Below are 19,308 nucleotides of genomic sequence, written 5' to 3' on the forward strand. Positions count from 1 at the left end.
GTGAAGGAGTGAAAAACGCGGGTGGTTGCGGCAAAGCACCCACGAATGCCCAAGCTGGATATTGGTTGTTTCATAATCAGCCTTTTTTAGCCAAATCAATAATTCCAAATACGCCAGGGGGAGGGGGTTAGGCGGCGTTGCCTTTCATCCTTAAACTGCACTGCAAGTCACTTCGAACCATGCACCCTTCCTTGTCCTGCAGGCTGCAAAGCTGGGCGCAGAGAGACTGTTCTGGACACCCGCTGGCGGCGCACATTATACATTTGCACACATATACAATTGCAGCAGTAAATACATATTTGTGGCTTGCGCGCGCGTGCAGCCTGCTTTGGGGGCACCACCTGTCGCAGGGGTCCGAGTGCAGGGTGGAAGGGGCAGGTTAGGTTCCGACCCCCCACCTCAACCCTCCCCCCAAAACCGAGGTCGATAAAGGGAGCGCCAATACGGGCTACTGATATTTTAATAGCGCTATAAAATCAGAAAGCTGTGACTGCAGGCGCTATGTGATAAGACCAGGCAGCACTTACCGACTGGCAGCTCCTCCTTGGATAAGACGGAGTTGATGATGTAGTTGTGAAGTTTGTGTTGGTAGATGACCTGCACGGTGGACATGGTGGCGCGTTTCCAGCTCTAGTAATCCCTGGGTAATGTGGTGGGCCCAGCTCGGCCATGCTAAAGGCCGGCCCTGGTCCTTTGAGTATTATTTGAAATGATGCAGGTCCGAGTACACCCAGCATCATCCCGAACCTTTCACCTGCCCCTGGGTCGGGTCCTCTGTAAACCCCTGGAATGAAGTCCATGGTGTGAAACTCCGATTCTTTGGAGGGGGAGGAGAGCAAAGCAGTCTACCACAGAAGTTAAAAATAGTCCCTAGCTGTTTAAACAAGCATTTGGTTGGAATCCACAGATGGGCGGGGGAGGGGGAAATAAAGCAGAGCCAAGAACTGCAGGAGAGCTGCTTTAAATCTGAATTCAGCATATTATCCACTATGTTTCAGGAAGTCAACTTCATTCCTCATCCCACCGCCGTCTGTGTTTTAATAAGCACAACAGAGTACGGAGGGGTGGGGGAACCCCGATATTCACTTCTGCCATTGTGCACTGCAAAACACACCACTGCCGACTTGTCTCCGCATGGTATTCCTCGTGCTACACACATGCCAACATGTCTCCTTGAGATACTGTGCGCAGCCTCCACACATGCCCTGAGCCATATACCTACCAATAAACAGCTGCCAACACTGCTACAACACTGTAATATTGCCCCACACCCTCTATATAACAAACATTGCTGAACCTCTGAACTACGCTTTTATCAGGGCCACTGGAATTATCGGGAAAAAAACGTTTCTAGCTCAGGGGGTTCAAAAGTTACTGCGTTTGCCTCCCCCGCCGGCAGGGGGTGGGGGGCGGAGGCTTCCGACCCCCGCGCTACGCCACTACCTCTGCACCTTGTAGCCAATTTTACAGATCTGCATTCTATACCCCCTGAAACAAATCTGACTGGTTCTCGACTAGACCCTGCTGTGCATAATACCCCTGCTTAGGGCTTTAAGTGGGCCGGCTGGGTCTTGCTGGTGCTCAGCACTTCTAAAAAGCAGCTGCTGAGACGGGTCCCTATCGGGCGGGGCTCTCCATTTATGCCCTCACCCTCAGGGTGAAAAAAAATATCTGAACTGTGCAGCAGTACCAGCCTTCACTGCCTTTGGTGTAAGAGACTCGATATAGTTATTTCAGTCTCATCATGTCAGAACTGAAGCATTTTCAATATGTTATACTACGAAGCCATGGTTGTTGCTTATTAATTTTATGCAACTAAAACCCATTGACAAAGCCAATAGTACTGGCTTGTTATAAGTGTAATGTTACTTGCTGTACTATATACCTTGATGTAATGACAGAAGTGGCAAAATACCAGTCGGGCGGCACACTAAGCGAAGTATAGATTTTCAGCTTAGGTGCTTTTAAACCCTGCTGCAACACATCTTCTTGGGGGCCTACACCCTTTGCTATACATATCTCCCGAATACTACACATTCTACTACATTCTCCATTGAATGCTACGGTGTACTCTAGCATGCCCGCTCCAAAGCGCTTCGACGCCTCTTCACTCGTATACCGACAGGCACTGCGCGGCTTTATGAATTAGGACTGTCTACATTCTACTTACTATGGGTCCCTCACGTCTCTTCAGTGCATAACAAAACAAGGAGGCCGCAGCAGCCGCCCCGTTAATCACAAACAATATTCCCAGATCCCCGGAAAGTGCTCCGTGATAGAAAAGAGTGGAAAAAATATGGATTAAAGAGTTCTCGGCTGCAACAAGTCCTTGAGTGCACTGGCCACACAGCACATACCTTGGAGCCATATGTATGTTATTTATTTGGATAAGAATTCTCCCCTTAATCCACCGCCCCTCCTCCCCTGCCGATTACGATTTTTTAAAGTGATAAATGCTCCTCCCCACACATTACACGTGACTGAAAGCTTCCCAGCCCTACTGACAGTTTAGAGGGGCTGCACTGTTTGGGTATCTGATGTGTCTACTGGCAGACTTGTCAGTAGGGCTGCAGAAGATGTAATCCCTTATGAGGTAATCCTTGCATGCTATCCTTGACGAGGCACTGACATTTTTTGAGAACTACCTTCTCCATATATTTTTCCATTACACAACAGGTGTGGCTGGGGCAGCATGAACATGAGGCATGTGACTGTCACTGACCCAACCCAGCAGTGATCTCCGAGGTAGTGGGCAGTTACCGGTAGACTAGATCTTTTATCTCTCTGTGTCTTTGTTCGCAGGTGAACCAGAAGCAGGAGCACTTACAGACAAGCTTAATGATTGTGTTACATGTTATTGAACACTAAACACCAAGACACTTACAAATTGATTGGGAAAAAAAATATTTAATCAAATTCTCCTTTATATAGAGCCAAAAACTCAAAAGTTGCTAGGTGCTGGATTCGACATGGTTGTTCGTGAAGCACATGGTCATGTCTCACAATAGGGTTCACTGTTTTCTTCATTTGCAAGGGAAAAGTCCACATGAAAGCTATTGTAGGCCTCTTTCATCGTCTCCCTCTTTCCCTTTTTTTTTTTTCCTTTCTCTTCTTCCAGTTTTTTCTCAGTATTGCTCTCTCTCATTCTATTTTTCTCCCTTGTCTGTCGCTCACTCCTTTTTTTCTACTTTCTTATACTGCCTGTCTGTCTGTCTATCACATATTCCACTCTCCTGTTCAAACATGATCAATTGCGAAACCAGCCCAAAGGCAAATTATATTTTCGCATCAAAGGCAAAGAGATGGGGCTGCGCCAGCTCCTCTAAACGTGCAGCTAGCACAGTCAGAAACATGGCTGCATTTCATAGTCAGGCAGATGTCGTGCTTCTTAGCATCTTACATGCCTATCAAAGTTCTGAACCGAAGACTCAAGGTTCGAGGGGGCCACACTTGATATGGTGGCAGTACTGAATTGCAGAGATGGGTGCATGAACGTTAGAGATTCCACTTGAGGTGTGGTTCACTTACAGTGGGGCCTGCTAACTGACAACCCACTGGAATTATGTGACTGTGCGGCCGAAGCAATGTTAGAATATTTATAGATTTGCTCCATTTGCCTCATAATCCATCATCTGTTACATATTCGGCAGAGTTTGACCAATAAATATTTGTTTCTAGGTAAAACAGTTCCAAAGTTACTAAAAACGCATCTGCACGTGATTCCTCGCAGTGGTAGGACTTTTGCGCGGTAACCTTTCTGTTGTTTATTGTTATATTTGGGAATTGAACAGTATTACTGAGGTGCACCCAATGCCCAGACAGTGTTAAGAAGCGTAAAAAGTACAAAATAACGAAGTAAATCTATTAAAAATTGTGCAGCAAACCCGCAAAACTATCCTTTTCTTCTGCATAATTTACTCAACCCTGCCGCACCCACAGTCTTTGTTTGATTACCCTACTGTTTCAAAAATAAATTGTTATCTTTTCATTTTCAGCACCTGACAACCTGAAACATTACCGCATTTCGGGGCCATTTCTCAGCAAACAACAAGAGGACCCCAACCTCCTTTGCTGCAGTTTCACCCCGGCTACAACCCAGCAAACACCAGTATTGAGGATTATCTCACCTGAAGGTAAGGAAACTGATGCTGTATATTCTTTTACATGGGAGTTAGGGCTTTTTTTGTTCACTGGCCGGAGCTTTCTCCTGCAGGTTGAACGATTCGTTGCTTGTGTTGCCTATCAAACCTTTCCCCTTGGCAACTTGCGAAAACCTTGATACCATATAGTGCTCATAATCTTATCCTTCTGTTGCACAGGGGTACAACCTATGTTAACCTGCCATTTGTCTACTAGAACCAAGACTGAAAGCTGTGTAGGTTGTATATGCAGGTGTGTTCATAATCTCTGTAGTATAGATAAGAATAGAGTGTAACATCTTCCTTCCTTTACAGCCTGCCTATTCTTCAAGAATTCACGAAGAGGTTATGTTTGGGGTACTTGCGTGGACATATGTGAAGTGTGTGTATGAAGCTCCGCTCAACCAGAATCACGGTAACAGCGCGTTGCGCTGCCTCTTTTATATTCAGTATATTGTTAGTCTTTCATGTGACCTTTATCACCACTCTCTCCTTGCAGATTATTCTTTGTATGTATAACCTACAGAAGAATACGCACTCCTTACTCCACTCTGGGAATAGAGTGGTGAGCCATACATACCTTTTCATTGTATATACTGACATTGTGTTGGACCATAGTGCTCATAATCTTATCCTTCTGTTGCACAGGGGTACAACCTATGTTAACCTGCCATTTGTCTACTAGGACCAAGAATGAAAGCTGTGTAGGTTGTATATGCAGGTGTGTTCATACTCTCTGTAGTATAGATAAGAATAGAGTGTAACATCTTCCTTCCTTTACAGCCTGCCTATTCTTCAAGAATTCACGAAGAGGTTCCCACGCTCAAGACCTGTTTTTCTTCCCCCGCCTTTCCTTGTTTTGTTTCCCTGTTTTCCCCTGGTGTGCCATTCGTTACTCCACAGTCTTATAGAGTCGGAAGGCCGCAGGGGAAGACTGTGGATTTTTCTTCAAGTTCCTGACGCTCCTGCGGAACGAGCCTGGCAACCATTACACTGCTGTGCAACTTCTACTCTTAGAGCTGAGATTTCCATGAAAGTCTTATAGTCTGAATTCAGCACCTGAGCATAATAGGGCGGAATGTATGAAGCTCTGTGGTTATACTGAATAAGCAGCTACCTATGTTATGCCATCTATTAATGTAATAACTGCACTTTCACAATCGCTTTATTAACCTTCCTGCTTTCTCAAATTTGCTTGAAAATGCACGAATTTTCTTCTTCTTTTTCAAAATTTTCTCGGGGGGGGGGGACCCCCCCAAACCCCCCTTTTGGGGTTTGGGGTCGCTCGCTGCGCTCGCTCGCAACGGTGTTGTATGACAATCACTTTCCGCCCCACCACTTTAAAATCTCACCCACCGCCCCTGTAAACCAGGTCTTAGAAGAATTAATATCCATGGTTAAAAACAAACACAAACAAACACAATTTCAAGTACTGTTGAGCTGAAAGACCTTCCCTAAGCTTTAAGCAAATCAACGTATGTATTGAACCTTTTGGTAGATATACACATTAAAACAACAATATGCCAAGCATAATGTATGGGCTAAGCTTAACTTCTGAAAAATAATATTTTGCGGCAACTAATAACTGTAAGACGGGAGCGTACAGAACTTGGGAGAATGATACTGTAAGATCTTACCAATGTTTCCATTGTTTTTTTAACATTACATTATTTTGTATACTGTGTACTAACAGAACCTCCCCAATCTTACAAAAGATCCGAGATATACCAGCAATCCTCCTACTTAAACCAATGAAAAGACAGTTCCTATACTGTACTTCTGATGAATGGCGATATTATTGAGTATATACCACCTTGAAGAAGGAAACACCATGTAAGAGAATATTAAGAATAAACTTTTGGGGGGGAGGAGCCAAGCTCGCGATCGTAATGGTCGCTCTGTAGCTCGGCTCCGTCAGCCTTCCGACCGGCTTCGCATATCCTGCTGCATATCCTGCCCCGAGACGACACACTGGAGCAGAAATAGAAACGCAACGTGTTGCTCTTACTCACCGTCTGACCTGGAGGCTCCTGCGTGCCGCGGTTCCGAAGTTGTGCCCCCTGAGGGACCGGGGCCTCCGCGGTGATGAAACCGGGGCCTCGCCTATTGGACCCAGCCTGGCGGTGATGTAAACGTCGGCCCCGGCCGAGAGAGTGAGCCACTGGCGAGAGACCGTTGTGCGAACATCCCGGTGGTCTTGATCCGGGCTTGCCTTGGCAGCCGTGAAGCTGGTGTGGGGTGCGGTGCTCCGAGGGCTGATCGTGTGAGGGGGTCCCCCCGCCGCTGCTCCGTCCATCCACCCTGGAGCCTCGCGCCCGGGCTCTGTTCATCGGACACGCCAGCGATATTGCAGGCGGAACCCCGACTTTGGCGGCTCTCCTTTCTGCACCAAGGCTACATTAGTGGGACCCCCTTGGTACCCGAGGGGGTCCGCATCTGCGTGCCTGATCCGAGAGTCGCGGAGGGTGGTGACGAGGCTGAATCTGCAAAATGGCGGCCGTCGAACTAGGCCGTGGATATCCTCAAGACGGCGGACCTGGGTTGCTGGACTGCACGGGGGCCTGGACATGTGTGCGTGAGCCTACAATTGGCGATGTTCTAGACGCACTACGATCCTTGCATGCGGCCTTGGCCCCCGATGCCCTTGGGGGATCGGTGCGGTCCGCCGCCATCTTAGATGGCCGGTTCCTCACGGTCTCCTCTCGTCTCGGGGATGCCACTGCCTCACCCCCCTCGGCCGCGATGAGGGCTACTACCGCTGTCCGTCAACAGGTATGCATGCCAGTGGCTTTGGAACCTCCTGCGCTTCAATGTTTGGAGTTTGGGGGACTGGATGTCGTGCTGGGATCCGCTCCTGCTCGAGTGCCCGAGAGGCATGGTGGATTGCTGCATGTCTTTGCCTTGAGGAGGTCGTGTTTCTGTGCTGCAGGGGAGCCCCCGCTTTCCCAAGCAGTGAGACTGAACTCCTGTCTTTTCCTGCCCTTGTTAACATTGTTGGGACACTTGAACTGCATACCCGGACTTTTGTTCTCTTGCCTATGGATTGACCTCCCTGGCCTACGTCTTCATCGGACTTCTTTTCATTCATGTGATTGCCCCGCACCGAGTTGCTCACTTCCCGCTGTTATGTGGTGGATGTTAATTGTGACTAAGAAAGGCCTGGGGTGAGATACATTGCTCCCGGTGGATTGCTGGTATACATATCCGTGGCGAAGTTTCCCGTATACACAGTGCTGTGGGTGCCCCTTTGTAAGTTTTATGACGCTCGACATTGTGTCGTTTTCGTTTAAACGTATTACGATTGTATGGTTGGGCGGAGGGCTGAGGCCGACCGTTTTGTCTTTGCTCCTTTACTCCTCCCTCCTACTTCTTTTGTCTTCATGCCCTTCTTTTTGTCTCTTTATTCTTCTTCTCTCTCTTGTCTCTACTGCATTTCGGGTTCTGGATTAGGGCGACAGGCACGCTGCTAGGGGGGTAGGCCGTAGCCTTCTGCAGGGGTGCTAGGTGGGATGGGTGGGAGGGGTCTTATTTGCTGGTTTATTTTCTTTAGTTCTATGGCCCTTTTGTGTCTCTTTATAGGAGCGCCGCGTCTGTCCCTGCCTCCCATGGTATGATTGGGATGGGGTCTGTTTCGTCGCTGCTCTCCTTTTTGTGGCTGTGCTGCATTTCAATGGTGACTCCCATCCCCTCCTTGTTGCCAATACTCCTGCTCTTTTCTGTGTCCTTGATACGGGATGCTTGTTTCGGCGCGGCGCTCTTCTCTTTCAGTCTGTATTTTTCTTTTTCCCCTCTTCCTTCCCCTCCCCTTTTCCTTCTTTCTCTCCCAAAGGTTAGTATGACGGGTTAGTTCTAGTGATGTTAATATTCCGGTTCCTTTGTTCTGTTTCTGATGTACTACTGGGTGGTAGATGTGCATAAGATGAGTCTAATTGAATGTTGATTTGGGTTAACCGCATCTGTTTTCGTACTGATGTATGCTATAGTGACACTTCTCCGCATTACTGCCCTTTAGTTTTCTTATAGTCAATGGTTTGCTCTGGGAAACCGGATTCATTTATGCTGTATTCGAGCCTGTTATACTCCTTATTGTAATATTATAAAATTAACCTTCTTCATTCCTGTTTGTGGGCCGTCCAGATCCTCCCCCCCCCCTCCTTTTATGGACTGTATTGATTGCATACCATTATGATTGTTTCTGTATATTTTTCTTCTGTATTTCTTGACTGCTCTATCGTGTCGTGGCCGGCCGGTCTGGTTGTAGGCCCAGATTTGTATATCCTTTCTGTACAAATAAAGGTTTATAAAAAAATAAAAAAAATGAATAAACTTTTGCCCTCTGAAATAGCACGGTCATTCGAGGTGATGTGTCTCAGGGTTGGGATTGTGACAGCAATAATAGGCTGGGCAAGGTGCAGCTCGTTCTCTGCCAGGACACAAAAACACTTCAAGCTAAGTAATACTTTTTGCATGGTACTTACGTACTGTAAAAATATGGTATTTTCAGTTAATATGAACATCTATTAGAGCTAAATAGTTTATTATGAACAATGTGAACACAAAATCATTATATGGTGGGAAGCAAAGAAGTATGCAAATATGACGGACACACCAAACAGGGGATCCTGCTACATAAAACTTGAATGAGGCACTAGTATGCAAAAGGACAGGCCTGAATCCCTGGCTGAATCAATGACTGAAATAGCTGCGGAAAGCTTCCATGATTAGGCAGGCTTTAGCCAGATCAGATTTTTCCATGTTATGGTTTTGCAAACTATTACAGCCATTTAACCATGTGTTCATTTTCACAGGTAAAAAAGATTCATTCTGATACAGGCTGAGAAGTAACTACACTAAAGGGGAAGGTGCATTCAAGAAACATTTGCAGAAGTGCTAGGTAAAATGCAGACCTGTTCTAAATGTCGTTTAGAACTCATGTGGCTCTGGTCACTTCTAGTACAAAGTATAGTACGGCATTATCTGAAGTACTCTAGTAACCATAGGGTTCCAAGTCTTGTGAGAAAAAAATAGGACGCCACTAAATTTAACTCCCAACTTTTTATGGGGTCTTCGAAAATGAAGGATGCTGAAGCTTCTCAAAACGTCCCTTACCTACAGAGTTCCTGGGCCAGAACTAGTCTCTTTAAGACTCTAAGACGCAGCAGCAACTAAACAAACCCCACAACTGTCAAAACCAGGCTACTGTATCAGCCACCGAAGAAGACTAGGGAATAATCTTTTTGGCAACACCCACCGGACAGAAACTGAGCAATTTTTTCTTCTATTCCTCCTTCGATAATCTTCAAATTAGAGTTGGAGTGAAAACGGTTTGGGTAGACTAGCCATTCAGAAGCTAGGGTGCAGTTTAGCAATCACAGGGAGAGACAAAAAAATCACCTCTGTGAAAAGTAAGAGTTTATCCAGTTGATAAACTAAGTAAAAACATGTTTTTATGACCTTCTACGACTTCAAGACAAGGTCCAGAAAGTTTGGAGGTGGTCTGATTCTAAAAAAGCTCGACACTGATGAGACTGATACTTCAGAAGATTGTACTGTAAGGGAAGTGTAAAGTAGTCAGGCAACAACTCAATGTACGGATACTTAAATCAGATCTTGAACTGGACAGCTGAATGTTATGTTAGGGTATGATTATTTGTATAGCTCGCTAATTGCCTGCAAGGGTATCCAGGAGCTATGCAGGTAAGAAGGTGGCTTTCTCCCTGGTGCGTTTATTCGGAGAGCCAGGTCTCCAGCTTTTTGCAGAACACAAGAAGCAATGAGGAGGCGCTGATGTGATGTGGGAGGTCATTCCACGCTTTCGGGAAGATGCAAGAGAAAGTGTGGCCTACATCTTTGGTTTTGTGAATGGAGGGTATGTATGCTAGTGAGAATCCAGCTGAGCAAAGGTGTCAGGGAAGTAGGTGGAAGTATATACAGCTGTTGAGATGGGATGGGCCAGTGTTGTGTAGTGATTTGTATGTGTGAGGGCGAGGAGTCTGAAACAAATGTGTTTGTGTATGGGAAACCAGTGAAGTTACCGGAGGTGTGGGATGATGTGGGTGCAGTGAGGTAGGTAGAGGATTGGTCTTGCTGTAGTGCTATGGATGGTTTGGAGCTTGTTCATGAGCTTCTTGCTGATTCCTGTGTAGTGCGTGCTGCATTGGTTACGTCCACGGGTTATCAGGGTCTTTGACAGTTTCCCTAGTGCTCTCTGGTAGCCACTTGACGATTTTTCGCAGCATCTTCAGGATGTGGAAACAGGTTGAGGTTGCCATGTTTACTTGGGATGTAATGTCGGGTTTGTCGTCTAGTATCATTACTAGGTTCCTGGAGTGGACGCTGAGGGTAGATGTGGGGCCAATGTCTGCTGGCCACCAGGTTGAGTCCCAAACTGAGTTTTCCTACCAAAGATCTTCACTTCAGTGTTGTCTGTGACGAGTTTGAATCAATTGGAGCTAATCCCAGCGACAAAGTTGGATTTTATTTTGGGGGTTTCGTGTGACAAGAGAAATCCGTTGTATGTCGTCCGCGTAGGAAAGTATGTTGATGTGGTCTGCCAGCAGGGTCATGTAGATGTTGAATAAGGTCGGACTTAGAGAAGATGCTTGAAGGACTCCACAGATGAGTTTTTGGCCACCCTGTGTAGGTTGACAGGCTGACATTTTTTGGGTTCCTCCTATAAGCAAGAAGCAGGTACAATTGAGGGCAGGTCCTTCGATGCTTGTTTCACGTATTCATCTGATCAGGGTAGAGTAGGAGACCGTGTTGAAAACTGTGGAGAGGTCAAGTAGTAAGAGGGCTGCTGTTTCTACAACGTCAATGATCAGCCTGAAGTAGTCTGTTGCTGAAATGAGGGCAGTCTCTGTGCTGTGGTTGGGCCGGAAACCTGACTGCGTGGTGTCCAAGAGTTGGTGTGTTGAATGAGTGAGCGAGTTGCTTGTTGATGGCTTTCTCCATAACCTTGGCTGGGGAGGGTAGAAGGGAGATCAGTCGTTATTTGCTAGTTGAGTAGGGTCTGCCAGTGGTTTCTTTAGCAGTACGTAGACCATTGTGTTTTTCCAGGCATCTGAGAACGTCGCAGTGGTGATGGAGTTGTTTGGGATGTGGGTGAGGACTTTTCTAATTGGAGAGGCTCCCAAATTGGGGGGTTTTGGGGGGCAGGGGTACATTGGCATCCCAGAATCGATGGTGCTCATGATGTTGGCTGTTTCTTTTGTGGTGATTATTTCCCAGGTAGTGGGAAGTTTCCATGGCTATTTGTGGGTAGGCTGGAGGTGAAGGTGCACAGGTTTGGTTGAGGGTTTAAGTTGTTGTGGTAGGTTTTGATTTCAAGATGTATTTTATTTAAATACAAAAGACTTTGCAAGCGATGTGCAGGCGAAACATAAAAATAAACCATTTTCTCTTGAGTTCCCCTTACTAGCTGTCTCTTTTCCTCTTTACTTTTATCGTTTCTATGTGGTGACAACACCAAATAAGAAATAATACTTTCACGTAATGATGCGTGGCATCTAAGAAAGATCTCATTTGGAACTCGCCCATAGCCACTTGACGCCTCTGAACTAGGATAGCAATTATCTCAAGCAGACTGTGTGTAGGATGTTCAAGAACACGTCACTATTGAAAGTTCCATTTCCTATTAACAAACAAGCAATATCATCATGTTAAATACCTCTGTGAAGTCGTAGGCGAAACACAGTGCACCCGAATGATGAAATATAGCTGATAAGGTTTAACTCTTGGCTTTCTTGTTGACATCGTAACAATAAACTAGAAGGTCCTTCCATCACTTCTCACAACGATGGGTGCCATTTTTTTAATACACCATGCTGACAGACACACAAAGAAACCAGATAATTCTGAATTTCCAGAAGTGAATTCAAATAGAGCTTACAGTACCTCAAGAAGATATCCTTACTAACATATACGTTGCAGAAGTATAGGAAGCCACGGGTGAAAAAACTCTAACAATTCACAGCTAACAAAACAAGGTACTAAAATATCTGTCTATATATCAGCTTTTTAAACTACTGAAATATGGGTTTCTAATACGATTATGATGAATGCCTGTTAATGCCTTCTTCCCTCTTGTCTGTTTTAAAACCAGAAAAATGCACAGGTGCATCGCCAGTCCTTTCATTCACTACTGTAGGAGATTTGTTCTCACCTGTTTTTCTTTCTTGTGTACCAGAAGAGTGGTACAGAGATCATTTATGTTGCTGAATTAATATTAAACAGGCTTGGTTTGTAAAGAACAAGTTACTTACCTTCATTAACACTCTTTCTGGTGGATACTCTAACCGCAGATTACTCAACTAAAGGATATCCCCAGGCACCAGATTGTCTAAAGAACGTTTTTCAGCATTGCACCTGCATGCCAATAGGTGGTGTCAAGCAGCTCTACTTCAACTCCACTCAAGAAGTGATGACTACAGCAGTATATAGGCAGTACTCCAGTGCACAGACGTCTGTTTCTTACTAGACATACACGGAGCACAAAAGTAATCGACTGTGCTACTGTACAGATCTCTAATTTGGGTCCTTTTTAGATGGAAAAGAGGCCACTCCACAGAATAGGGGGGGGGGGGGGGGGAGGGTGGTGAGGAATCTGAACTTGGAGTATCCACCAGAAAGAGAAATACCAAACTTAAGTAATTTGCTCTTCTGATGGATAAATACTAACCACAGATTGCTCACCTTTAAAACAGATACCATATTAGCAGCGCCCCAGGTGATGGCTCTATTGAATGTCTCGGATCAAAAGGTCCTGCAGAATCTAACAGCCAACATACCCTTCCTGCCAGACTTGGCTGCTGAAGCAGTAGTGCTTTGTGAACGTGTGCACTGATGCCAACATTGCCACCTGACCAATATCCTGAACAGGCACTCCAAATGCCAACATGGAGGTGGCAGTCTTGGTTCTGGTGGAATGGGCCCTCAACGCTTCTGGAGGCTGCTCATTCGCCATCACGTAGCAGATTTTAATATTTAAGACTAAGCATCTAGACAAAGTCCGCTTCTGCACTACTTCGCCTTTCTTTGCTCCAACGAACCCCACAAGGAGCTGCTCAGCCACCTGATGGTCTTTGGTAAAGATCAATATAAAAACTGAGAACTCTTTTGTAGGTCCAAGAAATGGAGTCTCACCTCCTCTTTCAAGGGGCGAGGAGGGGCAAAGAACGATGTAAGAGTGGAGTTATCAACTTTCGAGAGAAAATCCGCTCTGACCCTTAGTATCTGATTATCATTGAAGAAAGTGGTATTAGGTGGCTGTAGTCCCTGCACTTGAAGCTCACCTACATGACATGGGGGTGTTATGATGATGAGAAAAAACATTCATGGTTAGTAGAAGTAGAGACATCTACTCAAAAGAAGTACACGTAAGAAAAATAAGGATCAAATTAAGGTCCCACTGTAGCATCACAAAAGGTTTAGGGAGTAACATGTGGACCAAATCTTTGTAAAAATGCATCACAACAGGTGATTTGAACAAACAAAGTTGGTCTTTCAAACATAAAAACGCAGAGAGTACAGACAAGTAACCGTTAACAGCGCCCCCTGCAAGTCTGTGCTGGGACAAAGATGGAACAAACAGTAGCATATCTGACAGCTAAGTGTCCGTGCTGCGGAAGCTACACCAAGCCACAAACTTGTCCCAGAGTCCGGTGTAGACAGGTTTTGTAGAAGGCTGCTCGGCTGCCAGGATGACATACGCTGCTTTGGAGGTAGATTGAATGCTGTCAACTGCCCCACTCAATCTTCATGCATGAAGGTGTAATTTACGCAGACTCTACTCTACTGCTGCATCTGTAGATTCTACCGAAGTGGCAGCAGGATCAGAGGACAGATGCTCATGTTCGGAAATTAAGGGTACTTGACACTCTCCTGGCCCAATCCGGGGCCCCTAGCATGACTTTGGCCCAGTCATTCTTGATCCTATTTAGAACTCTGGACAGGAGAGGTAGCAGCAGAAAGGAAGTCACTGTATGCTCATATAGCTCTGAGCTATTCTCAGAAATGTTTACAGTTTTAAAAGCAAACAAGGTTAGAAATCATGCTGCTAAAATTAACACTCTGGGCAGGGACAAAGGTATTTACGTAGCTCCTGTGAAAGCACGGCAGACAAACAAGTAAGTGGAAGTCTGTTCTCTTTTATACTAGTGAATGTGGGTGGAGAGCTAAATGAGAACTGTCCCACTGAGAAAATGGAAATGCAGCCATGGCTGAACACAGATTGGTATATTTGCAACAGTGGGAAAGAGCTAGTCTAAAAGTCTAAATAGTCCATACGACGATCAGCCTCCACGTAATTTCCAGCATTCTATATCTAGAATGCAAGGAGGTCACCCAGTTTACTAAAAGCTTTCTCGGAGGAAGGCCCCCAGCCCACAGAGAACATCTTAGTAACATGTTAGCCCAGCTTCTTCTCATTTCACAATACAGATTGGTACAGGGTGTATCAAATTCCATATCGCACTTCTCTTGCTAGAAATCAAGTTTGCAATGCAGCCTCCTAGAATTCCATCCACATTTGCAAAAAAATTATACCAAAGTGTCCTTCTTTATTTGATTATAAAGGTTTTCATAGAGTCGGTTAACATCTGGATATCCATATACTACGACATGAAAGCTTTCATGAACAGATTAGAAATGGAAACGTGCAAGGATATAATCTTCCAAGATGGAGGTTATCACCCTCTAGGCTCTTAGAGTAAGTACCACATATAAGCCAGGAAGGAACAATGACATCACAAGATGTTCAACACAAAGTCATCTGACCGCCCACTGGAAGATTCTCCAACACATTCAGGCTAACAGCACCTTAAGGACTGTCCTCACTAGAATTATATTAGAGCACACAAGGCCCAGGGAGCTCTGCACTGATACAGATGCTTCACGCAAAAGTAAACAAACAATTCAGCGTGGCTGAAAAGTGAGATATTTAGCCTGCTGCCTAAGAGTAAGAATTTCCAGTTCCCTATCGCAACTACAACATCATAGTGTTGTAGTTAAATCTGGATAGATGACAAGGTGTAGCCAAGTGGTATTATCATGTAGACGTTTATTTGTAGTCCATAGTTGTTCCACAGAAGATCTTAAGAAGGTAACTTAGTTGGTAAAGGGAATCCCACCAGGAGCTGCATGACCGCTGCTCAGCCCACTCTCTCCAACTGTCATTCTCCCTCACTAGCAAGTACTCTCACATTCCAATCACACTGTCATCAGGCATTCTGACATTCCACACACACAACTCATTCATCCTTGCTGAGCAGCTGTCTGAGAGAATGTACTAAGATAAATTAGATTACTACACATAGCTGTGTGCCCCTCATGAAGCAGCAAGAGGGAGGATGAAGAGAATGACTGTGGTAATACATTATCACCCCTAAACCAGTCAACAAGGCTGAGAGCCCCTTCTGAAGCAGCACAGCTCTACAGCATGCCACAGTGATGTGTGATTGACAGGAACATCTCAAAACAAAGACACGAGCACTACTGCGATTATGCTTCAAGCTCTGCTTGGTGCCGACTTAACAGCTATTTCCTTTAAACAGCAAAACAATGCAAACAGCTCCTGAATAAATAATGACATTTACAATATAATTAGTATGCAGGCAGATCACCTCCCCCCCCCACCACACAGCTGGAGCGCATTAGCTTAATTTGTGATGCTGGCTGCATAACACTTCACGGTTCTTCCTGTACCAATTGTGACACAGCCATCCTTGCACCAATAGAACACAAGCTTGCAATACAAGTTCAGCAGCAGCTGAAAAAAGGGAAAACATTACCGATCCCTGAGGAATCTTCCACCATTGGGTTGATTTCCACCATGGTGGCGTCATACTTCATGAAGAGGTTATAGATCTTCATCATACTCTCCGCCGCTTCGTCCACTAGGGAAGGCTCGAATCCCATTTTCTGTGCCAGCTGGAAGGCAAAACAGCCCAACATGAATCCTTTATTGTGTATTATACCTAAGAGAATATTTATTTGGGCAGTGCACTAACATTTCATGATGCTTGAGCAGCGTCAGATACTATGCTTACCACAGAAACATACCGGGAAAAGATACGTTCATATTACAGTACGTCCTAGAAAAAATGTATTACTATAAAAGGACCCGTTTATACGTGTTATTCATGATCAACTTTTGCTCGCAGAATCTTCCAGAACAAACTTGGAGACTATTAAATGCGACTGTCAAGAAACGGGTATGTGAAAACTAGCGTGATGTAGATATCCACCAGTTATAGAGACAACTACCCAGTCAGGCCAGGAGATTGAAGGAGTAGGCCTTTTTGTAGCGGTTACAGGCTGTATCCAAACCGTCCATTACTTACAAATTAGAAATTGCGGCTGGCTCATGGAGGTTTGTAGGCATGAAGGGGGCGGGGCATTATTGTTTGGGCAGATGTCAGCTAAAACTAGTGATAGAGATCAAACTGCTGAAGGGAAAATGCTACTTACCAGTATGCATTTGTTTTTGGCATGTAGGGCTGCTGACATTCATATCTTAGCATAGATCGCCGCCTAGTGTTGGGTCCGGATGTTTGCACCTTGTTGTCTTGGAAGAATCTTCGAAGTATCATGAGATAGGTGACTCCTCCCCTGGACTACAGTGCGCATAGGCATCTTCTCCATCTTCAGATTGTTTTTCGCCAATGGCAAAGATGGAGTATAGTAAAGTAAGAGATGACCATGTAAATGTATGTAAAGAAGATAACCATGCAGCTAAATTTAGGGTTTGTACGCAGCACTACTTTATTGTGGTGAATTTGCATGAATGGTTCCTGAATGGTTAGTGTCTGTAGCTCACTCACTCGCCTGAGGGAGGTAATAGCAATTCAAAATGCCACCTTCCATGTTAAGAATTGTAGTTCACATGAATGAAGTGGTTCGAAGGGAGGTCCCATGAGCCTGGTAAGTTATATGTTTAAGTTCCAGACTGGAGAAGGTGGATGCTTTGGAGGGATAATTCTTTTAAGTCCTTCCATAAAAGCTTTGATAGGTGGGATTCTGAATAGGGACACGTGTTGTCTGTTTTGAAGATATGCTGCTGTAGCAGCGAGGTGTAGCCTTATGGACGAGTATGCTAGGTTACATCTCTGAAGGTATAGCAAGTAACAGATTACATTTTGGATGGAGGCATCCAATGGATTGATTTGATTATTACAGTAAATAACAAATCTTTTCCATTTAGCTGCGTAATATGCTCTGGTAGTGGGACGCCTTGCTTCTTTGATAAAGTTCATACAATCTGGAGGCAATTTAAGATATCCGAATTCTAAGACTTCAGGAGCAAGATCGCTAGGTTCATCTGATTGGAATCCGGGTGCCTGATTTCTCCATGGTTCTGAGTTAGCAGTTGTGGCTAGAGGCAGTCTTTGGTGCGGAACTACTGAGAGTTTTATGAGCGTTGTGTACCATGGCTGTCTTGCCCATGTGGGAGCAACCAGGATCATTGTGAGTGACTGTTGCCTTAGCTTGCCTGCCACTAATGGAATCATTGGGGTTGGTGAAAAGCGTACGCATATCTGCCTGACGAGTTCATCCATATCGCATTGCCTTGTGACAAGGGGTGTGGGAACCTGGCGGCGAAGAACGGGCCTTTTGAGTTTTCGTTTGTGGCAAACAGATCTATGTCTGGATGTCCCCACTTTTGGAAGAATGGTTGGAGAACTTTAGGATGAATCTCCCATTCGTGTATTTGATGACTGTGTCGGCTTAGTAGGTCTGCTATCTGGTTGTCTGTCCCTGGGAGGTGTTCTGCCAGGAGATAAATGTTTTGAGGAATCCCCCACTTCCATATGCTCTGTGCTAGGTGAGATAGTTGCAGAGAGTGGGTGCCCCCCTGTTTCTGGATGTAGTACATGGCTGTCATGTTGTCCGTCCGGATCAACACAATCTTGTTGCACAAGTATTTCTGAAAAGCTCTCATTGCTAGGACTATTGCCAGTAACTCTAAGTGTTTTATATGTAGAGTCTTTTGTTTGATTGTCCAGAGACCTTGGACTGTATATTGAAGGAGATGGGCTCCCCAACCTGTCAGTGATGCGTCCGCTGTTAATACTACCTGTGGAACCGGCTCTTGGAATAGTCGCCCCTTGGAAAGGTTTTGTGGGTTCCACCACTGCAGAGAGCGGTAAGTGCGACTGTCTACCAGCACTAGGTCTTTTAGTTGTCCTTGAGCTTGGTTCCACTGGCGTGCTAGGCATTCCTGTAAGGGGCCATTTGAAGCCGAGTATGAGGGACGATGAATATGCAGGAGGCCATCATGCCTATAAGCTGCATGAACACTCGAGCTGGCAGGGAGTGTTGTGGCTGAAATTTTTGAATGAGAGATTGTATGTTGGCTATCCTGGCTGGATGTGGATATGCCTTTGCTACGGAGGTGTCTATTGTTGCTCCCAGATATTGCTGTTTGTGGGAGGGTTGCAGCTGTGATTTTGGGTAATTTATTGAAAATCCTAGATTGTGCAGTAGCTGGATCGTCTGTGAGGTATGGCTGGCACACTGTACGTACGAATTGGCTTTTATGAGCCAATCGTCGAGGTAGGGGAACACATGGATGTGTTGCCTTCTGAGGTGTGCTGCCACTACTGCTAGGCATTTTGTTAACACCCTTGGTGCTGTGGTTACCCCGAAGGGGAGGACTTTGAATTGATAGTGCTGACCTTCTATTGTGAACCTGAGGTATTTCCTGTGAGCTGGATGTATGGGTATGTGAAAGTATGCATCCTTGAGGTCTAATGTTGCGAGGAAGTCGCCTTGCTGGAGTGGTGGGAGTACCTGTTGTAGAGTGATCATATGGAAACGATCTGAGTGGATGTATTGGTTCTAAGGTCTGAGGTCCAATATTGGTCTAAGGGAGTCGTCTTTTTTGGAAATGAGGAAGTATAGAGAGTATACCCCTGTCCCTTGATGTTGTAATGGGATGGCTCTATGGCACCTTTTTCTATCATGGATTTCACCTCCTGTTGTGACAGCGTGATGTGTTCTTTGGACATTGGACGGTGTTTGGGTGGCATGTTGGGTGGAGCAGATTTGAGTTCCAGGCAGTAACCATACTGGATAATTTGTCTCACCCACCTGTCTGTAGTAATGGCATTCCAGACTGGTAGGAATTGTGTTAATCTTCCTCCGACTGGTGTTAAGTGGTCTGGAGGGA

General features: G+C 45.3%; 1 protein-coding gene across 1 annotated transcript in view; it reads right to left on the bottom strand.

The window, feature by feature from the left end:
• Positions 1-19,308, bottom strand: part of SUCLA2 (succinate-CoA ligase ADP-forming subunit beta) — a 498,521-nt gene that overhangs the window by 256,829 nt on the left and 222,384 nt on the right. The window contains exon 6 of the mRNA XM_078657329.1: positions 15,929-16,067. Within this exon, the coding sequence (XP_078513455.1) occupies positions 15,929-16,067 (139 nt within the window). The remainder of the gene's footprint in view (positions 1-15,928; positions 16,068-19,308) is intronic.

This window comes from Lissotriton helveticus, chromosome 8 (assembly GCF_964261635.1).
Source record: "Lissotriton helveticus chromosome 8, aLisHel1.1, whole genome shotgun sequence".
Lineage (NCBI taxonomy): Eukaryota > Metazoa > Chordata > Amphibia > Caudata > Salamandridae > Lissotriton > Lissotriton helveticus.